Genomic DNA, 18,827 nt, shown 5'->3' on the forward strand with positions numbered 1-18,827 from the left:
CAAAATGCTGTGGACTGTGGCTTGGGGCTGGCTTCCCTCTCTGCCTCGAAGAACATGGTTTCCCCAGTGTGTCCTTGTGCCCTACTGCTCAGCATTCTGTTGGGGTGTAGTGGAGGAAGGGATATCTTGCATCTCCCCCCCGCCCCAGAGCAGGTGAGAAAGGCATCTCTTCCCCCAGATTCCAGGACTTAGAAGCCTGGGTGGGACAGCAAACCACGCCAGGGGGGCTGCAGGCAGGGAGAGATGTCCAGGTTACAGAGATCAGGGACAGGCTGATCCTCTAATGTGAGGTTGCAGGTGGCCGTTTCAAGTCCCTTGTTCTGTTCCCTAACATGGAAACCTTGACCTTAGCACTTAGTGGGGGCTGGCCAAAGGCCTCTCCAGACAGCACTTTAGACCCCAAGACTGGCCTTAATTTGCACCCAGACCCAACTCCTACCAATAACCCCAACATGGCTGCCTCCACCTACATAGGTACCCAGAGGGCCTCTATCTACAGAGGGAGGGAGAGGAGCTCCCCAGCCAGGGGTCATGGACCCTTATGCCTTAAGAATGATGCAAGTGCCCTGGCCGGTTGGCTCAGTGGTAGAGCATTGGCCTGGCGTGCAGAAGTCTCGGGTTCGATTCCCAGCCAGGGCACACAGGAGAAGCGCCCATCTGCTTCTCCACCCCCCCCCCCTCCTTCCTCTCTGTCTCTCTCTTCCCCTCCCGCAGTGAGGCTCCATTGGAGCAAAGATGGCCTGGTGCTGGGGATGGCTCCTTGGCCTCTGCCCCAGGTGCTAGAGTGGCTCTGGTTGCAACAGAGCGAGGCCCCAGAGGGGCAGAGCATAGCCCCCTGGTGGGCAGAGCATCACCCCCTGGTGGGCATGCCGGGTGGATCCCGGTCGGGCGCATGCGGGAGTCTGTCTGACTGTCTCTCCCCGTTTCCAGCTTCAGAAAAATACAAAAAAAAAAAAAAAAAAAAAAAAAAAAAATGATGTAAGCACACAGCCCCCACACCCCCAGCACACTGCTGGGAAAAGCAATTGGCATTTCATCCCCACAGAGAGAAATTCCACCTTAAATTATTGACATTTACTGAAAAGCAAGTTTTGTTTGGGCAGGATGATGTTAATGCCCTAATTATTTTGTTTGTTTTTTTGAGGTCTCCCTCCAGCAAACAGAGCTTTTCTCCAGGTCATGAGAAGGAAAGCTTCAGCAGTCTTATCTCTGCCACCCCCATGGGTTCTGGGGCTGGTGGCTGCAGCTGGTGGAACAAAGCCTGGTCTCAGACACATGTGTGCGGAAGTGTGTGTCCCGAGACCCAGACTGGTCAGCAGACTGGTCGTGCCATCCCCTTCTCCAGGCAACCCTGTCAGATCAAACCCGCCCCCCCAAGACAGGCTGGGTAGCCTGACTTTCAACTCCTGCCACCTTTCTGGGTGAAGGGCAACTCTGAAAGTCCTGGGCGGAGGCAGAGAGGTGGGACCAAACACTATGGCTGAGGGTATGTAGGGTGCTATTGGTTTCTACGGATAAAGGTCCAGGCGAGGCTAGTAAACAACCTAGTCTTTTATTTGCCCCAGGCCAGCTGTTGCAGGCACGAAAGCCCCAAGACATCCAGAAGGGCTGGAGGGAGGAGGGGTGAACCATCCTGCCTACCAGGTGCTGCCTGCCCCAGCCTGCTTCCTGCACGGGGTTGGAAGGAAGTTGAAGTCTACATTTGTGACATCAGTATCATCCCCGTTTTCAGACACTATAACTGTTCAGTTGCTGTTGACAAGGAAACTGAGGCACGCTGACCCTCCCAGGCCTCTACTGGCCAGTCCAAGGTTAAGCCTACTCCCTCTTCTCCAGAATGAGTTGCAGGCAGCCTTTTGCTGGGGGAGGGTCTCAGGAGCCCATCTGGTGGTCTGTGGTGGTGGGGAGGCCAGCCAGGGTCAAGGGCTGGGTGGGGGTGGAGGGAGCAGGAGAAAGGGTGTGGTTGGAAGAGCAGCTGCTGGGTGGGAGGGAGGGGGTCAGCACTGAATAGAGGACCCCAGCTGGGGTTCCATAATGATATCAGTGGAGGACAGGCAGAGCCCTCTGCTGTCCAGATGGGGAAACTGAGTCGGGGACTCCTCAATGTTTGAGAAGAGAGGGGTCTCCCATCAGCTATTCAGGACCATTCATCTTCCCCATGAAGACACTGTGACCTGGAACTGGAGCGCCTGGTCAGTGGTCACTCGGTGTTTAGACTGAGACGCAGGAGTGGCAGGCAGCTGGGTCACCTGGCTCGAGCCCCCCTCTACTCTGGACAAACCAGAGAGGCACCCTCCCCCACCTCAGCTGCTGGGAGAAGGATGCTGGGCTCAGGCGCCTCCCTGCCTTTCTCTGCTCACGTGCCTGCTCAAGGCTCATTTTAGCACCTGGCCTCTTTTCCCTGCCTGGAGGGAGCTCAGGGGACAGGGCAGGGAAGAAAGCAGCCAGGGGGGATAGGGAGATCTGGAAGCAGCACCCGAGAGGATGCCTGCTTGTGCTCTTCTCCCCACCCTAAGGGGCCCAGGCACAGAGAGGGGCCCTCAGCCGCCGTGCAGCGTGGATATGAAGAGGACGCTGTCCTGGTCCTGAAGCTGGTAGTCCAGCTCACCCTGGTCCAGGAAAGAAATGAGAAGACCATCAGGGCTACTCTTCCAGTTTCTCCCGAGTCAGGAGAGGCTGGGGGAGGGGGAGTACACCTGGCTGCTCTGGAAGAGAAAGCTAGACTCTACCAGAAGACCAGGTACCCTACACTTTAACCTGCAAATGCCCAGGATGGAGGCCAGCTCCCCGCTTCCCCCAGCTCCCTTTTTTTCTTAGTGATGGGAGACTTGATGCCCTCAGTTAGGAGGCTGGCGTGGGACAGAGGATGCCTCATACTATTCGGACTTCAGGAAAGGCCCAAGGCGTTCCCACTAAAGCAGCAAGGAGAGGGGCTGGGTGAGGGGCGTCTTGAGGTACTGACCAGTAGTTCCCAGTCGGCGTCATTAATCAGCACCAGAATCCCTGGCCGCCTGTGGGAAAGAGGGGGGTGAGCAGCAGAGAGAAGGGCAGGGGTAGTCAGCAGCACAGGAGAGGGTGAGCCATTTGGGCCCGTGGGTGGCAGGGGTGTGGCCTCCCGACATTCTGATTCAGGAGCTCCCAGGGGGTAGAGGTCAGTCTGACTCTGAAGGAAACCTGGTCAGACAGTCACGGTCTTGGGGCCAGGCAGAAATTCCAGCACCACCTCTCACATCTCAGGCCGGTCATTTTGTTTCTCTGAGAGTCAGTTTCCTCAACTGAACATGGGGCGAATTTCAGTGCTGTCCAGACGAGGCCTGTGTGAGGATGAACTGGGGTGACGTGTGACATGCTTGCCCACCAGTCTGTGGGAGTCCCTACTGGTAGCAGCATGTTTCACCAAGGGTCTATCCCCAAACCAGGGGAGGCCAATCATGGCTCCGAGCACCTGAAAGCCCCAAGCAACCCTGCTTGGCGTTGTCTGAACAGGCACCCTATCCTGGCTCCTGCGGGCAGTGGCACAAGGAGCTCTGCTGTCCTCGGGGTGGCCTCCATGACTGCCGAAGCACAATCTGCGCCAGGAGCTGGCTGGCAGCCTCGGCCCCGGGCCTTGCTGGTGGCCTCTGCTGCATGGCAGATGACAGAGCCCCGCCAGCGCCCTGCCTGCCACGTTCCCATGCTCGGCTGGCCCTGCGGGAGAAGCCAAGCGGCCCGCTGGCATGCAGAGCCCGGCCCCTTGCCCAGGAGGCGGAACTGGGCCTGGGACAGGTGGGCGGCTTTGGGCTGAGGGTAGTGGGCTCTCCAGTGAGCACAACATGTGTGTGTGCACGCGTGTACATGCATATGTGCACAGTGACTCCCTGGAATGCTAGACCTCTGCTGTCCACCGCAGTGTCTACAAGCTATACTGAAACTTAATTACCAGTAAATAAAACCGAATGTTTGGTCCCTCACTCACACTAGCCACATTTCCAGTGCTCAGTAACCTTACCTGCCTAGCAGCTGCCATTCTGCACAGCACAGATATAGAATATTTCTACCACTGCAGAAGGTTCTAGGCTGTCAAGGGATGAAGGGGACCCCAGACAGCATTTTTTCCTTAGCACTTTTGGACAGGGAGCATAGCTGAGGCCCAGAAAGGTGAAGTAACTTGTCTAAGGTTCCACAGCAAGTTTGTGTCAACCAGAAGGAGGAACCCAAGGTTCTTGATAATGCACCAGTCTCCTGACATGGGTGTTTAAAAAATACCCAACAATGCAGTGTGGTAACAAGAACGCTGGAAGCTCTTTCTTCGAGGGTCGGGGATGACAGAGGAAACGACGGGACCGGAGAAGGCTGGGGCTGAACACAAAGGTAGGGCTCCTTCCCTCCGCCCACCCTCCTCTGGGCAGGGAAGAAAGGGACTCACACACTGTCGCCCTGGATGAACAGCTCGGGCCGCTCTTTTAGCAAATTCTTCTGGATCCAGACAAGGAGGCTCCGGATGTCCCCTGGAGAGGAAGGCGCAGAACAAACTACTGTCAAACCCAAACTATTCCTAAGCCCCAGGAGGAAGTGAACCTGGGGCTCCGAGGGCCTCTTGTAGACGAGGGTGTGATGGTCCCTGAACTTGTAGATTCCCAAGGTGAGGAGGTGGGGAAGCAGAGGCCAGCCACCTGCCAAGGTCTTCAGAGAAAGTGTCACCTAACACTCCTGAAGGCTTCAAGAGGTAATGGGCTAGCGGTAGAGCGTCGGCCTAGCGTGCGGAGGACCCGGGTTCGATTCCCGGCCAGGGCACACAGGAGAAGCGCCCATTTGCTTCTCCACCCCTCCGCCGCGCTTTCCTCTCTGTCTCTCTCTTCCCCTCCCGCAGCCAAGGCTCCATTGGAGCAGAGATGGCCCGGGCGCTGGGCATGGCTCTGTGGCCTCTGCCTCAGGCGCTAGAGTGGCTCTGGTCGCAATATGGCGACGCCCAGGATGGGCAGAGCATCGCCCCCTGGGGGGCAGAGCACTGCCCCTGGTGGGCGTGCCGGGTGGATCCCGGTCGGGTGCATGCGGGAGTCTGTCTGACTGTCTCTCCCTGTTTCCAGCTTCAGAAAAATGAAAAAAAAAAAAAAAAAGAGGTAATGGGGACTCAGGCAGAGGAACTGTCACATCTAAAGGAATTGGGAGACAGACCCCTATCCACAGTCCGGGAAGGTGCTCTGAAATCATCACAGCCGGGATTCTGAGCGGGCCCTGAGCGCCTCCACCTTTGTCTCTCCAGCCTGTCCCAGAGAGGCAGGATTCCGCTTGCTCTGGGAGGGGTCTGCACACATTTTCCTTTGCCAGGGAAGAAAAACAATCGCTGAGCTGATAACATCAGCTAATTTCCTCCGGCAGAAGGTGAAGGACCCTTCAGCAGCCAGAGAGATGACAGATCACTGCACAGGACTTCCCCTCATGGCCCCCCACCCCCTGCATCCCGGAGCTGCAGGCACCACCCCAAAGAGGCAGGAGGTGCAGGGTTGACAGGGCTTCTCCTGCTCCTCAACACTGATAGTTGCCAGTTTCTACGTAGTTGAGGGTCAACCACCAAGCTCTTTGCATATCATGTGGAGGCTCAGGGCCATGTGTCCCCAGGGTCACCTCTCCCTTCTTAGTATCAGGGTCCCAGGTGACAACACTGAAACCTGGCTGTACAAACTCCCCAAATGCTAAGGCTCTCAACCATCTCCTGAGACTGTAGGACAGTGGGCCCCAGCCCCCGGGCCGCGGACTGGTACCGGTCTGCAGAGAAAGAGTAAATAACTTACATTATTTCCGTTTTATTTATATTTAAGTCTGAACGATGTTTTATTTTTTAAAAATGACCAGATTCCCTCTGTTACATCCGTCTAAGACTCACTCTTGATGCTTGTCTCGGTCACGTGATACATTTATCCATCTCACCCTAAAGGCCGGTCCGTGGCCCAAAAAAGGTTGGGGACCACTGACGTAGGAGACCTGCCCGAGACTAGTCAGTGCCTCGGGTGAGCTGAGGTGAGCCGGAGAAGGACCTAGGCAGGCCTTGGTTTCTCCGCCTAGAGTCACGAGTCCTGGCACGTAGGGGAGGGAAAGGCTGGGAGGGTAGCGCTTGCTGGGGCAGGCTCAGCGACCTGTCACACACACAGGTTGGGAAGGATGCTAAGACAGTCTCAACGGCCTGCATACCACCCTCCTGGAAGGCAGACAGATGCACCCTGGATAGACCAGCTCACTCTGCTCCATGCCAATCTCCCTGGCTGATACTTCAGAAGAGTGCAGGGCCATGGGCAAAGTGTTCATAACCAAGACTGCCACCTTTCAATTTTACTTCCTACTCTTAAACAAAGCAGATTGGAGTTCTCTTGGTCCCTGGAGGAGGCAGAGGACAGGGAGTATTGCCTTCAACTAGCTGCAGTTCATTTGGACTCCAGGCTGTGCTCCTCCCCTGGGGCCTGGGTTTCAGAGGCTTCCCCTTGGCCTCCATCTTGGCACTGTCTGGTGGGCCGCCAGCCCATACATCTTGCGGCCGCTCGATAGAGCTGCTGGAGTCTGACACATCCATCAGCCAGCCCTGGCGGGCAGTTCTGCCTGTGTGTGCAGAGGCACTGAGAGGGACTGGGCAGAACCTGGCCTGGGGGCCACCAGCAGCACTTCCCAGCCAAGTCATCAGGTACAGAACCAGACCCACTTGCAAAAAAGGAGTGGACTTCAATTCTCCTCTGGATAGGCTGGGGGTGGGTGGGTAGTGGTCATGTCGGGGTCATCAAAGTGACGGCACCATCGTGGAGTCCCGGAGGGGTGGGCCGAGGGCAAGTCTGCTGCCAGTGCTGGCTCATTTATCATGATGCTCTTCTTTGCTGAGGTCATTCCCTCCCTTCGCTGCACTCCCCAGGCCTGCCCACATTCTTGATAACCTGTTACCATGGTGAGGCCACCGCATCACCATCCTTATTGTTCCCCCATGCCTGGATTTGGGGGTGGGGAGAGATGGGACTCATGGCAGGCTGCAAGGGCCACTAGGCCTGGACCGAAACACACCCCCAGGGATATCTTGCTAGGCTTGCTGAGGCCCAGACAATATGCAAATGGCCTCCAAGACAGATGGTCGGCTTCCAAAGGCACCCAGGGGAGGAGGAAGGGTTAAGCAGAGTCAGGGGCTGGTGGCCTGAGGGTGGCTCTAGGGAATCTGACTTTCACCTTCCCCCTGTGTCTTCCTGCCTTCCCACTGCTCCAGAGGGTGTTTTTCCTCCTGGGATCTCAGGCAATCATTAGCAAGATAAATATTTACTGAGCAACTACTATGTGCCAGGAGCTAGGGAGATGGCGGTGAGCAAGCTGGACACAGAGCAACCTGCACGAAGCTGACGGACCAGCAGGGGAGCCAGACATTACTTATTTAATTAGTTGTGATAAATGCTATCTCCTTTGTGCAGGAGCAGCAAGAGCTTTTCTGAGGATGTTAACACTGAAGCTGAGGCCTGAAGGATGAGTAGGGTCTGACGGAACATTCTAGACAGAAGGAAGAACATATGGGAAGACCTGAGGCAGGAAGGAATTGGCAGGTGCAAGGTAACTGAACAGAGAAGGCAAGAAGTGCGGCAGGAGTTGGAGCCAGGGGCCAGATCCTACAGGGCACGTGTGGGCCTGGGGAAGGGGCCTGCTCCAAAGAGGCCTCTCCTGCCATGTGAACCCCAGGGGTATCCACCAAATCCATGCTCCGAGGGCGCAGAACCCACACTGCCCAGGGCTGTGCTCAATGTTTCTCTGCCTTAACAGATATATCAAGATCTGACTCAAATGTAGTGTCCAATATTAGCGTGAGTTCCGAGGACCCAGCACTAGCCATAGCACACAGCACAGAACATCACACATAGCACCTCGACTCCATCACTTCCTAATTATATGACATTGGGTCAAGAATTTCAAGGAGACTCAGTGTCCTTTGCATAACGGAAATGGTCAGAATGTCTCATAGGGCTGTTGTGAGGAAGAAATAAGATGATACATACAAAGCTCTTGGCACTGTGCCTGGTGTATCAACGCTGTAATTCTGTGACTCAGGAGAGGAACCTGTACCTTTGCCCTCTTTTGATGCCCTGAGTTTCCACACTCTGTGCCCTGGGGCCTAGCGCCCTGGGGATATGTTCAGACCACTTTGGAGAGTGGGGTACAGTCGGTCATCCATTAATCAGACAGCGCTGGGGCTGGCTGGGGTTTCGGTGGGAATCACTACCTTCACATCAGAGGCCAGAGAGGGATGGGGAGGACGGTGCAGGGGGCCCCCAGACACCTGCCTTCCCTCCATTCTAGATGTTCAGATGCCTCAGATGCTGCCAGGACAACACAGCGGGAAGGACCCAAAGTCCGAGGCTGTAGGTGCTGCAGGCCAGACTGCCCTTGGGCACACAGCCCAGAGGAGGGAGAGGAGCACCCCACCACGAGGTTTCCAGGGCAGGAGACTTGGGACCCAGCCTGCCCATCTGCGGAGGAACAAGTGATGGGCACCACTTGCTACTCTGTGGCAGAGTGGTGAAGGGTGTGCTTTCTGGGTAAGAAGTCACTTCATCACTCTAAGTCTCAGTGTCATCCTCTAACAAATGGGGGTAATAATCCAACCACCAGAGAGCTGCTGCGAGGACTCCAGCGTAATGCTAGCAGCAGGCCGAGCACAGCAGCAAACACCCTGGACAAACATGCATCTACACTGTGACTGAGGAGCCTATCTTTCGGGCTGCCAGAACCTACTAGAAGCTGCTGGCAACGGGGTACCACACATGTCCCTTAGCACCCAAGAAGGCGTTCACCAGAATCCCTCACCCCAGTGGACTTGTTCTTGTTTGGGAACACTGCCACCCACTGTGGCAGGACCCCCCAACACTGTCAGTCCTGGTTCTCAGGCTAAAGATAACAATCTCAAGGTCTTACTGAGACTGAATTCTGGCTGCAACCAACCCTCATCCAGCCTCTCTGTGCATGCCCCAGGGAGAGCTTTTCTCCCAACCTGAAATCTATCTTCCTGTCACTCTTACTGAGCCTCGCTGGCCCATGGGGACCATGTCAACAACTGTGTCCCCTTCTCTATGCCCGCCTGCCCGCCCTGGGAGAGATGGATCCCAGAGCCCCTAAGTCTTCTGTAGGTTAAACCACTCCTGTCCCCACCAAGTCTACTAGGCTCCAAGACAAGGCTCTTCTGGGAGCCCACCCCAGACCTTAGTTGAAAGGGGAAAAGAAAGAGCTGGGATGGGGGAAATAAAAGAGAAGAGAGGGCAGAGAGAACATCAGAGGGCCTATTTACAAGTGAATAGGGGTAAGAAAGGAGCAGTTTGCGGGCTAAACTGGCCTCGGAAGAAGGTTTACAGATGTGCGAAGGGACGCTCCTCATTGTTTAATTAGGCAGAAAGTGGATCTTTTCAAAAGCAATTTTGCACAGGGACTGGGAGGGTTGGGGGGAGAAGAGGGCTGTGGGGAGGGGATCAGCAAACAGACCCCAGAGCAAAGAAAGGAACAGCTGGCCCCACGGAGGCTGTGAAATGCATAATAAGCAGGTTAAAGCCCCCGGGAGCTCCCTCCAGCTCCTGCCCTCCCTTGTCAGTCGCCCCTTAATACAATAGTATGGCAGAGGAAGAAGGTCAGGGTAAGGTGAGGCAGACATGTCTCCTCCTGGGGGCCAGAGCAGGTAATGCTGGAGCTGGGGCAGTCTGTCCACTGACAGTTTTGGGTTTGCTCCAGGCCACTGACCAACCAGACGTGGGCTGGAAGCTCTGAGTTAAAGAAATCCTTGAAGTATAAAAAGCCAGCCCCCAGTGTCCACAATGCCCAAAGCCGGGAGGTGCCTACCAACCCTAGCCAATCAGAAGATGGCCTGTTCCCTGGAAATGATGATTAAGATATTCCCCCCCACACACAATTTCCCCCAGGGTCAGCGCACCCTGCTTCCCAGAATTGTATACTGAATCTGAAAGTAACTTTTCCAAATTGTAGATGTCACATAGAGCCTGAATGGTGGTGGCACAGTGGATAAAGCATCGGCCTGGGACATTAAGGTCCCAGGTTCAAAACCCTGAGGTCATTGGCTTGAGTGGAGGCTCACTAGCTTGAGTGTGGGATTGACATGATCCTATGGTTGCTGGCTTGAGCCCAAAGGTCGCTGGCTTGAAGCCCAAGGTCACTGGCTTGAGCATAAGGTCACTGGTCACTATCAGCTGGAGCCCCCCCCCCAGTCAAGGCATGTGTGAAAAGCAATCAATGAACAATTAAATTATCGCAACTACAAGTTCACGTTTCTCATCTCGCTCCTTTCCTGTCTCTTTCTCTCTCTAAATAAAAATAATAATGATTAAATAATTGTTAAATAGCTAACCAAATCAGTGAAGATGTAATCTAGCCCAACCTCCTATTTTATAGATGGGAAAACAGAGGCCCGCAGAAACAAGTGACCTGCTATTGTGCACTGCCAGGACTCCTCTCTTGTAGTCTCACCCACTTTGGCCTTGCACATCCTCTTCTCCCAAACTGGCTGGGCTGGAACTGTCCCCTGGCCAAGACTCAGGGCCCTGGAGTTCCCTTATTTGTGAGACTTGTCACAATCCATAATCTTATGGCTGCTGTTTTCTCTGCTGGTTTCCAGGACCTACTTGGCCAAATGGCAGCCCCTGGGCTGGGAAGGCTGCCAGACGACATATCTGGGCATGAGCTTGGGAGAAGAGTAAGACTCTCCCAGTGGCAACTGGTGGGCTCCTGTGTGCCAGGGTAAGGCTTGGCAGATGCCAACTAGCTCTGTGACTGCGGCATGACCCTTGCCTCTGCATACAGCAGGGCAAAAATAGGAGCCAGAGGTAAAGTCACAGCCAAGGGCCCAAAGACTGAGCAGAGGGCCACTTCAGCTTCCCTCCCCTGTGGCCTCTTCCTTCACCCTGTAGAGGAGGCTAGACCGCCACCTGCCCTGGAAGCAACAGATGAAGAGTGAGGGATCAGAAACCTGGTTAGCCCACCCTCCCTACCCGAGTGACTCCGGACAGGTCACCCCCTTCTTCTCTCTCGGGTTTGGTTTCCTTGATATAGATAATATCTACCAGGGTCATCATCAAAATCAAGATAAATAGCTGTTGAGAGCATGAATATAAATGAATAAAAGTGTAAAAACCAGAAAGTACACTGCAGGTATAATTCAGGGAACCTCTTAGAATAAATGATGACAGGTCAGTGGTACCATGAAAAGACTTCAGAGTGGTACCAGAAATATGGTTCTGAACCCCAGCTCTGCCATTTAAATAACTGCATAACTTGGAGTAAGACTCTTGACAAGTAACTCATCCCACTTAGTTGTTCCATTTAGCTGTGCACTCATTGATTGCTTCTTGTATGTGCCCTGACTGGGGATGGAACCCGTGACCTCGAGCGCTAGGACAACACTTTATCCACTAAGCTACCTGGTAAGGGCCTGGGTTTCCACTTTTTAATATGGAATAATGATAGCTACCACCTAGGGATTTGTGACAATTATTTGCACAACCAGTAGGCTTTGCCTACCTACCAAACTCAGCCTGGATCCCTTCAGACGCTGGAACACTTTTCAGTTCTTTGACCACCCCGCAGACTGTTACAAGGGTGTCTTCACAAGTACTATCTTCTTTGCCTGGAATAGGCCCCAGGTACCTCTGCTGTCCCTCCAGTGGATTGGGCTGGTTCCTTTTCATCCTTCAGGATTTAGCCACCAGGTTACCTCTTTAAAAAGGCCTTCCCTGCCTGGCCTGCAGTGGCACACTGGATAGCGCTGACCTCTCTCCCTTTCTCTCTCTCTCTAAAATCAATACAATATACATAAAAAAATCAAATTCCAAGTACCCTTTTGTTCTCATGCCAGCAGTAACCATTTGTACAGTTAAACGTGTGTTTACTTATTTATTGTGTGGCTCCACTTCCATGACACTGTCCATTAGGACAAGAACAGAATCGGTTTCACTCAGCGTTGAACACCCAGCATCTAGTACAGTGTCTGGCACAAAGGAGGCACTCAAAAACACATGTGTCAACTAAGGAAAGAATAAAGTACTGACTTCCATATCTGGCATTTGGTGAGCATTCAGCCAATGAATGAATGAAAAGGGCTGGAATTATTCAACTTGGGGCTGTTTGTGCACAAATACAGGGGAAAATAAATCATAATTTCTTTCTAATTCAGTGAGGGGAGGGGAGGCAGAGACAGACTCCCGCATACACCCAAACCGGGATCCACAGGGCAAGCCCACTAGAGAGTGATGCTCTGCCCATCTGAGGCGTTGCTCTGTTGCTCAGCAACTGAGCTCTTCTTAGCACCTGAGGCAGAGGCCATGGAACCATCCTCAGTGCCCAGGGCCAACTCACTCCAATTGAGCCATGGCTGCAGGAGGGGAAGAGATAGAGAGAGTAGCAAGAGGGGGAGGGACGGAGAAGCAGATGGGAGCTTCTGTGTGCCCTGACCAGCAATCAAATCCAAAACATCACACACCAGGCTGACGCTCTCCCACTGAGCCAACTGGCCAAGGCCAATAAGTCATAATTTGTGCTAGTTTAATCATTTGCCAGCCAGGTCTTTAAGGCTGAATCTTCCGTGGGTCGCTTCTTCCCTCCTAAGACTGCATGGCCATCTGTCAGACTCAGAAAGTCACTTTGATCACTATGGCTCTTCCTCCACCAAGGACACACACAATCCCACAATCCTGACATTTAACCCCAGCCTCACGGTCACCACTGGCTGAAGGGGGCAGTGCCTTGTTCCTTAGTGAGTGTCGCCCAGCTTCTGAATGTGGCACACAAGCCTATCCTGTTATTGCTCTGACCAGTAAACATGGGTAATAATAATAATTTGACTCATGGCAGGTGTGTGTCCAGTTCCAGAAGAATCCTGTCAAACCTCACTGACCATTTTTGATTGCCCGCCTCCAGGAACCTCACTCCTCTGCCTCCTCATGATTTATGTCCTCTCTTCCCCTGAAGGATCTCGGCCCTGGCGAGACGGGCTCCGTGCTGAGGGTCCTGAGCATCTTCCCTGGCTGTGACCCACAGCTAGGAACGTGGTATACCCCACAGCTGTGATGCCAGCCCCCGCCTCTAAGCTACACTGGTCCTTACCCAGCCGGACCTCCTCAACCCCCCCAGTTTGAAGGCAGGGACTTGCTCATTCATGGCTCTCTCCCCAGGGCCTGGTACATGGTCTGCCACACAGGAAGTGCTCAGTATAGATTTGTTTAAAAAAGATGAACAACTATTTGAATGGACAAATAAAAACAGTCCACTGTCTCTCTGAGTCAACCTCTCTCCTCCAACCTCCTTTTTGGCTGGACATTTTCTTCTCATCTAACTCTTCTTACCATAACGTGAGCCTATCTGCACTGCTCCTCCCTCAGTGAGGGTTACCACCTTCATGAGAACATCTCTCCACCGCCATCTAATAACAACCGAGATGCTCCTTTTAGCAACCCTGAGAGGCAGGGATTACCACACCCACTTCACCGATAAGAACCCTAAAGCTAGAGAAGTGAGGCCACTGGCCTAATGTTCTTAGGGGATTCATAATTAAGTCTGAATACAGAACTCACATTCACAAAGACTAAGGTACACCACCACCTTCCTGCAAAGCTGGCTGTCTCGGAGAGATGGGTGAAGGGTATTCTGGCTATCTCTCTTCCTCCCTCCCTCTGGCCAGGGAAATCTGACCGATTCCCACTCTAATGGGATTGAGTTAACCCGGTGGACTCCTGCCCAGAGTACCCCACAGGGGCTCAGGCAGCCCATACTCACAGGGTTCCTCCTGTCCAGGCAAGGTGACCTGATGCTTCTTTACACCGTTGAACAGGAGCTCTGCGCCACCTCTGCAAGGAAAGGCCAAAGACAGCCAGGTAAGCTCCTGCAAATACCTACCTGAGACTGGCACCTGAGGAGGGGCTGGCCAGAGAGCCCAAGAAATGAAGAGATCCATGGTTAGGAACACCCTGGACACCAGTGACTGATTCTCAAATGTGATTTCCTGATGTGGTAAAACAGGATATAAATCACTTTTACCAATAAACAAGTATCCAGATCTGCAGACTCTTATTTACTTCTTTCTCAAAAGGCAGCTTAGCACACAGGTTCAGGTTTGGTGCTGTGGGCCGCAAGATGGGAGACCAGCCTCCATCTCTACCCGACACCCAGACCTTGGGCATGTGACTCCATGTTCTCAACCCTTAGTCTTTCCATCTACAAAAATGTTGAGAAGTCACCACGAGGCATGCTGGACACCCGTATGTATTGAGGGGTTTCCTCTGGTCAGGTGAGGGTTTAAAATGTCCCTGCTTATGCCAACCTCTGATGGCCTGGTGCGCATACCGCAATGCTGGAGGGTAAGAGACTCCACCAAACTCAGCAATTTACAAGACCATTCTTCATCTCATTTCATCCTTAGGGCATCCCAGGGAAGGAGGGAAAGAGTAGACATTATTAATCTATCCAATGGAGAGGCAGAGGCTTGAAGAGGTTAAGTGACTTTTCTGAGGTCACAGAGACAGTGGCTGAACTAGGCTTTGAATTTTTTTTTTTAATTTACTCATTTTTTGAGAGAGAATAGAAGGGAGAAAGAGAGAGAAACATTGGTTTTGCTGTCCCACCTATTTATACATTCAGTGGTTGACTCCTCTATGTGCCCTGACCAGAGAGACTGGACCTGCAACCTTGGCGTACTGGGACGACGCTCTAGCTAACTGATCTACCCGGTCCAGACTAGGCTTTCAACTCTAACTGGCTTCGGCTCAGACCCAGCAGCCTTGGTAGAAAAAAACCAAGACCCCCAAAGGTCAGAAAGTCCTTTGAGGGCAGTTTGGTTCACTGTGTGTGTCAGTGCCTGGGCAAGGGAAGGCAGTTCAGCAGAGATGCCTGGAGACAAGTGCAGAGGCCAGGGCTCATGATGCAGACAGCAGGGCCGTTTCAATGCCCCACACTGTTTCTCTCTGTCTTCTGATTCCATCTCAGACTTCACGTGGATCTCCACTGAGAAGGCCTTAACAGACCTTTGAGAGATGCGAGGCCTCCCACCCTACCACCCTTTCCCAAATTCAGAGGACAGAGATGTCCTGAGACAGTCCACTGGGAGAGAAAGGCAAGGCAAGCATTGTCATCGGGGAAACATGGGGCGACTGTCATCCAAACAAGGTCATGCTTTGTTGATGCAGAAATGTGGAGGGGGAGAGGAGGCCCATCTGTGGCCGCGAGCAGAGCCATTTCAGCTGCAAGCCTGCACAGAGCCTCCATTTATCCCCTTCCAAGAGCCTCGTTCTCTCCTGGGTGGGGGTTGGCACATGCAGCAGCTGGGATGGGGGAGGGCCACAGGCAAAGGGCTCAGGAGTTGGGGGTCAGAGAAAAGGGGTGGGAGCTAGAAGCATTGGGACCCAGGCAAACAACCAAGAATGGCCAAACCTGGTAGTACCAGGCTCAGACGTGGAGGCTGTTTCCCCCTTTACAAATGGATGAAGGGAGAACCAGAGAGCGACCTGGCTCAAAGAGTGACCTGTCACTGCTGGGTTCACTAGCCCCCCAATAAAGGGGTTTCAGCTGTCAGTACATCTGAAAGAGAGCAAGGTGTATGCCCAGAGTCTGGAGTGATGCAAAGAGGGAGGCAAGGGGCCTGCACTGGTCCCAGAAGAGAACCAAAGCCAGACTCTTTTTTTGTCTGATAGGGTTTGCTCTTCAGAGTCAATTAAGACTCCTTGTCTTCCTTCCACTCTCCAATTCTTGGTGGGAGTGTTTTTTGGTACCAGTGACTTACACAGACATTCCCAAAAATTACTTTCATTTTTTCTACTTTATCAGCTTATTTTATATTTTCAAACTTTTGTTTACTTATTTCCCCTTTACCTGATGGAATGCAAGCTCTGACTAAAACTAAAACAGGGACCAATACACAGTAGGCACTCACTTTGCCATGAATAAAAAATGTCCATTTCTCCTACTTCTTCTCTAATTTCCATGGCATTCCCTCCCTTTGCCAATACCTCCCAGACTCAGGAAGAAAAGGAAAAAGAAGGAGGGAATTTCACATTTGCACCACAGGGACAAAACACACCTGTACTACATACATTCTTTGAATCCCATGTGACCTGAAAAAATGCTCTGCTAAGGACAGTTCAGGAGGCAAGACAAAGAATGTAAGAACTGGTCACTGATAAGTTAGAAAGGTAGGTGTGGTTTTCTGGAGTCTATTAGAGCTAGTGGGGCTGGGAGGACATCTGATCAGGGGGAAGAGGCCGTGTCGTCATCCAGACTCTTAAGGATCAGAGGGGTACTAGGGGACAAAAAGGAGAGAATAACGGGCAAGGCAACTTCTTTGCAAATCTGCTCAGGTTCACAGTGAAGGATGAAAGAAGTCTTCTAAGAGATGTAAGAAAGGAAAGAAAGGCTAGGGGCAAAAACATGCATGGAAAAAAAGGTCAAAAAGAGAAGGAATCTAGGTTTGGTATGCATTTTGGGCATTCTTGCTTCCTGAGAAGCTGTGATTCTCATGGGACACTGTGGTGGTGGATATAGGTATTAGGAGGTGGGTAAATAGGTGGAAGAATGTTGTCTTGCCTTGCTGGGGCTCACTGTTGCTCTGGAGCATAAGGGAGGCTGAGGCTAGAGATGGTTAGGCCAGAAAAGGCATAATTAAGCTACTCTGTAAACTCTAGAGGGCAAGGACCACATCTTCCTCACATGGATTCCTTACTGCTGGTAGAGTGAAGCTATTTCTGATGAAAAAACTCATGTCTGATTCAGTGAGACTGAAAGGTTAAGTTGGCTGCAGAAAAGCCTCAACACTGACAGTCTGCAGCTTTGCCATTTTGAGCCCTGCTGAGGCTTGTCAAAGCAGAAGGAAGCCTCCTAGAACATCCAGGCTATGGGGGCCATGGCTGGGCCAAGGGTCCATGAAGCACAATAGCCAGGAGTCCAAACCAGTATGGTTCTAATTGGATCCAAGAGGCTAGACAATAACATCAAAATGTACTTAACATTCGCGAGACTACCCCCTTCAAAGTGACAGAAACGCTGAACACTGGATAATATGGACAGAGTTCTATTTATCATTGTGTTCTCAGAGTCTGGCTCACTGCCTGGCACATGGTAGGCACTCAATAAATGACTGGTGAATAAACTACCCAATTAAGGGAAAGCATGAAAGAAACTTGGGACATCCCATGCAAGAAAAGGCATTTAAGGAGAGTTTTAGATTCTCATTCCAGACTTTTCACATAAGTCTTGGCTTGTTTATCGTCATACACACACATAACACACACACACACCTAGCTTCCATATAACTCTAAAAATTACACCACCCATCTCTTGGGGTCTGTTTCTTTTCCTTCTAAGCTCTGCAGTTTCTCTTTGTTCCAAAACCATATGTAGGGAACAGAAAACAGTGGCTTGAGGAAACATCCTTCCTGATATGTGTTTCTTCAGTTAATGGAATGTGTGGTCCAATTCCTGCACTTTTCATCTGTTTAAACTGTACTGTCAGGGTTATTCTCCTCCATTGTGCTATCTTATCCCTATTATCCCCACCTGCCTGCAGAAGGCACTCAGCAAATTTCCTGAATGTCCTAAAAGGGGCTCAGGTCTGTTTAACACCCCAAAATCTTGCGAAAGAGAAGAAAGAAGTCTTGTCTCAGACACACGTCCCACGAGAGACAAAGCTTCAAGAACCGTGTAAGAGGACTTGTTGCCAGAAGGAAATCGGGGGTGAAGGATGATCCTTCTCGGTTCTAGGAGCTCAGGTGTCAGAGACACGGGCCTGGTCCAAAACAGAATTGGCAAAGAAGGTAGGGAAGCCGCCTGCTAACCATCACGCCTTTTGAGTTCGGCTGGGCACAGGGCACCGAGGTGTGCACGGAGCGCACCTCACGCCCGAGTGTGCGCCTCTATTCCCGGACTTACGGCCTCGTCGCCAAAAGAGACTGAGCCTCTCAGACCCTCTGAAGCAGATGGCGTAGCTCAAAGAAGGCGCCAGGAACCTCGGAGATTCAGTCGTCACAGGCCCCAAGGCTGAGGAAGAGGGATTCCGGGCCCGAAGACTTCAATCCATCCCCACGGTGCCCCCAACTCTACGACTCACCCGAACTCCACCTCCACTGACAAGGGCGCTGCCATGTTGAGGAAGCCGAGCTCGCAGGAAACTCCCGTCAACTTCCGGCGTCCCGCCCCACTTCCGTTCGCCCCGGACGGAAGAGGCGGTACCCAAGGAGCCTTCCTCCTCGGCTATTGGAGTAAGGGCTAGAGTGCGTAGCGGAGGGAAGGTCACGAGGAAGTCTTTTAAGTTGGTTCTCTTCTGTCTTTTAGGGACGGCGCTCAGACGGCCAGGATGGGCTGCCACCTGTACGAGCCCCAGCCAGGCGGAGGAGTTCCTGCGCGCAGTGACTGTGAGCCTCGTTACCGTTTATCTTCGACTAGTTACGAATCTCTTAAGTCTGCTCGCTGCTTGAGCTCGCTCGCCCACTTTTCTCTCTTTTTTATTATTAATTTTACAGAAGGGGGGGGGATGAGAAGTAGTTGCTTCACTCTAGCTGTTCATTGGTTACTTATCGCTTGTACCTTGACCAAGCAAACCCAGGGTTTCTAGCGGCCAGCCTCAGTATTGCAGGTCCGCAATCTATCCATAGGCTAGGCTGGTCCACTTTTGTGAATAAATGATCCCCAGATCTTTCTTCCCAGCCCAAAAATCTCTCTCCTGAGCTGTGGACTCTATCCAGCCACCCCCTTCGCTGTCAGCTTGGATTTGACTCATTCTACAGATAGAATGGGATTTCATGGCCTCCATGGGCCAGGCATCTTGGTGGGTGCCGAGGTGCACGGGAAGGTCCCTG

The 18,827-nt window shown here is 52.5% G+C and overlaps 1 protein-coding gene across 1 annotated transcript; it reads right to left on the reverse strand.

Moving 5' to 3' along the window:
- Positions 1-1,533: 1,533 nt before the first annotated feature.
- URM1 (ubiquitin related modifier 1) lies at positions 1,534-18,156 on the reverse strand. The gene is made up of 5 exons (XM_066256066.1): positions 18,080-18,156; positions 13,762-13,832; positions 4,406-4,487; positions 2,963-3,011; positions 1,534-2,609 (listed from the first exon to the last, which is right to left on the reverse strand). The coding sequence occupies exons 1-5, from the start codon at positions 18,112-18,114 to the stop codon at positions 2,541-2,543; spliced, it is 306 nt and encodes a 101-aa protein (XP_066112163.1). The 5' UTR covers positions 18,115-18,156; the 3' UTR covers positions 1,534-2,540.
- Between the last annotated feature and the right edge of the window lie 671 nt (positions 18,157-18,827).

The sequence above is a fragment of the Saccopteryx bilineata genome, chromosome 2, assembly GCF_036850765.1.
Source record: "Saccopteryx bilineata isolate mSacBil1 chromosome 2, mSacBil1_pri_phased_curated, whole genome shotgun sequence".
In the NCBI taxonomy this organism is placed as follows: domain Eukaryota; kingdom Metazoa; phylum Chordata; class Mammalia; order Chiroptera; family Emballonuridae; genus Saccopteryx; species Saccopteryx bilineata.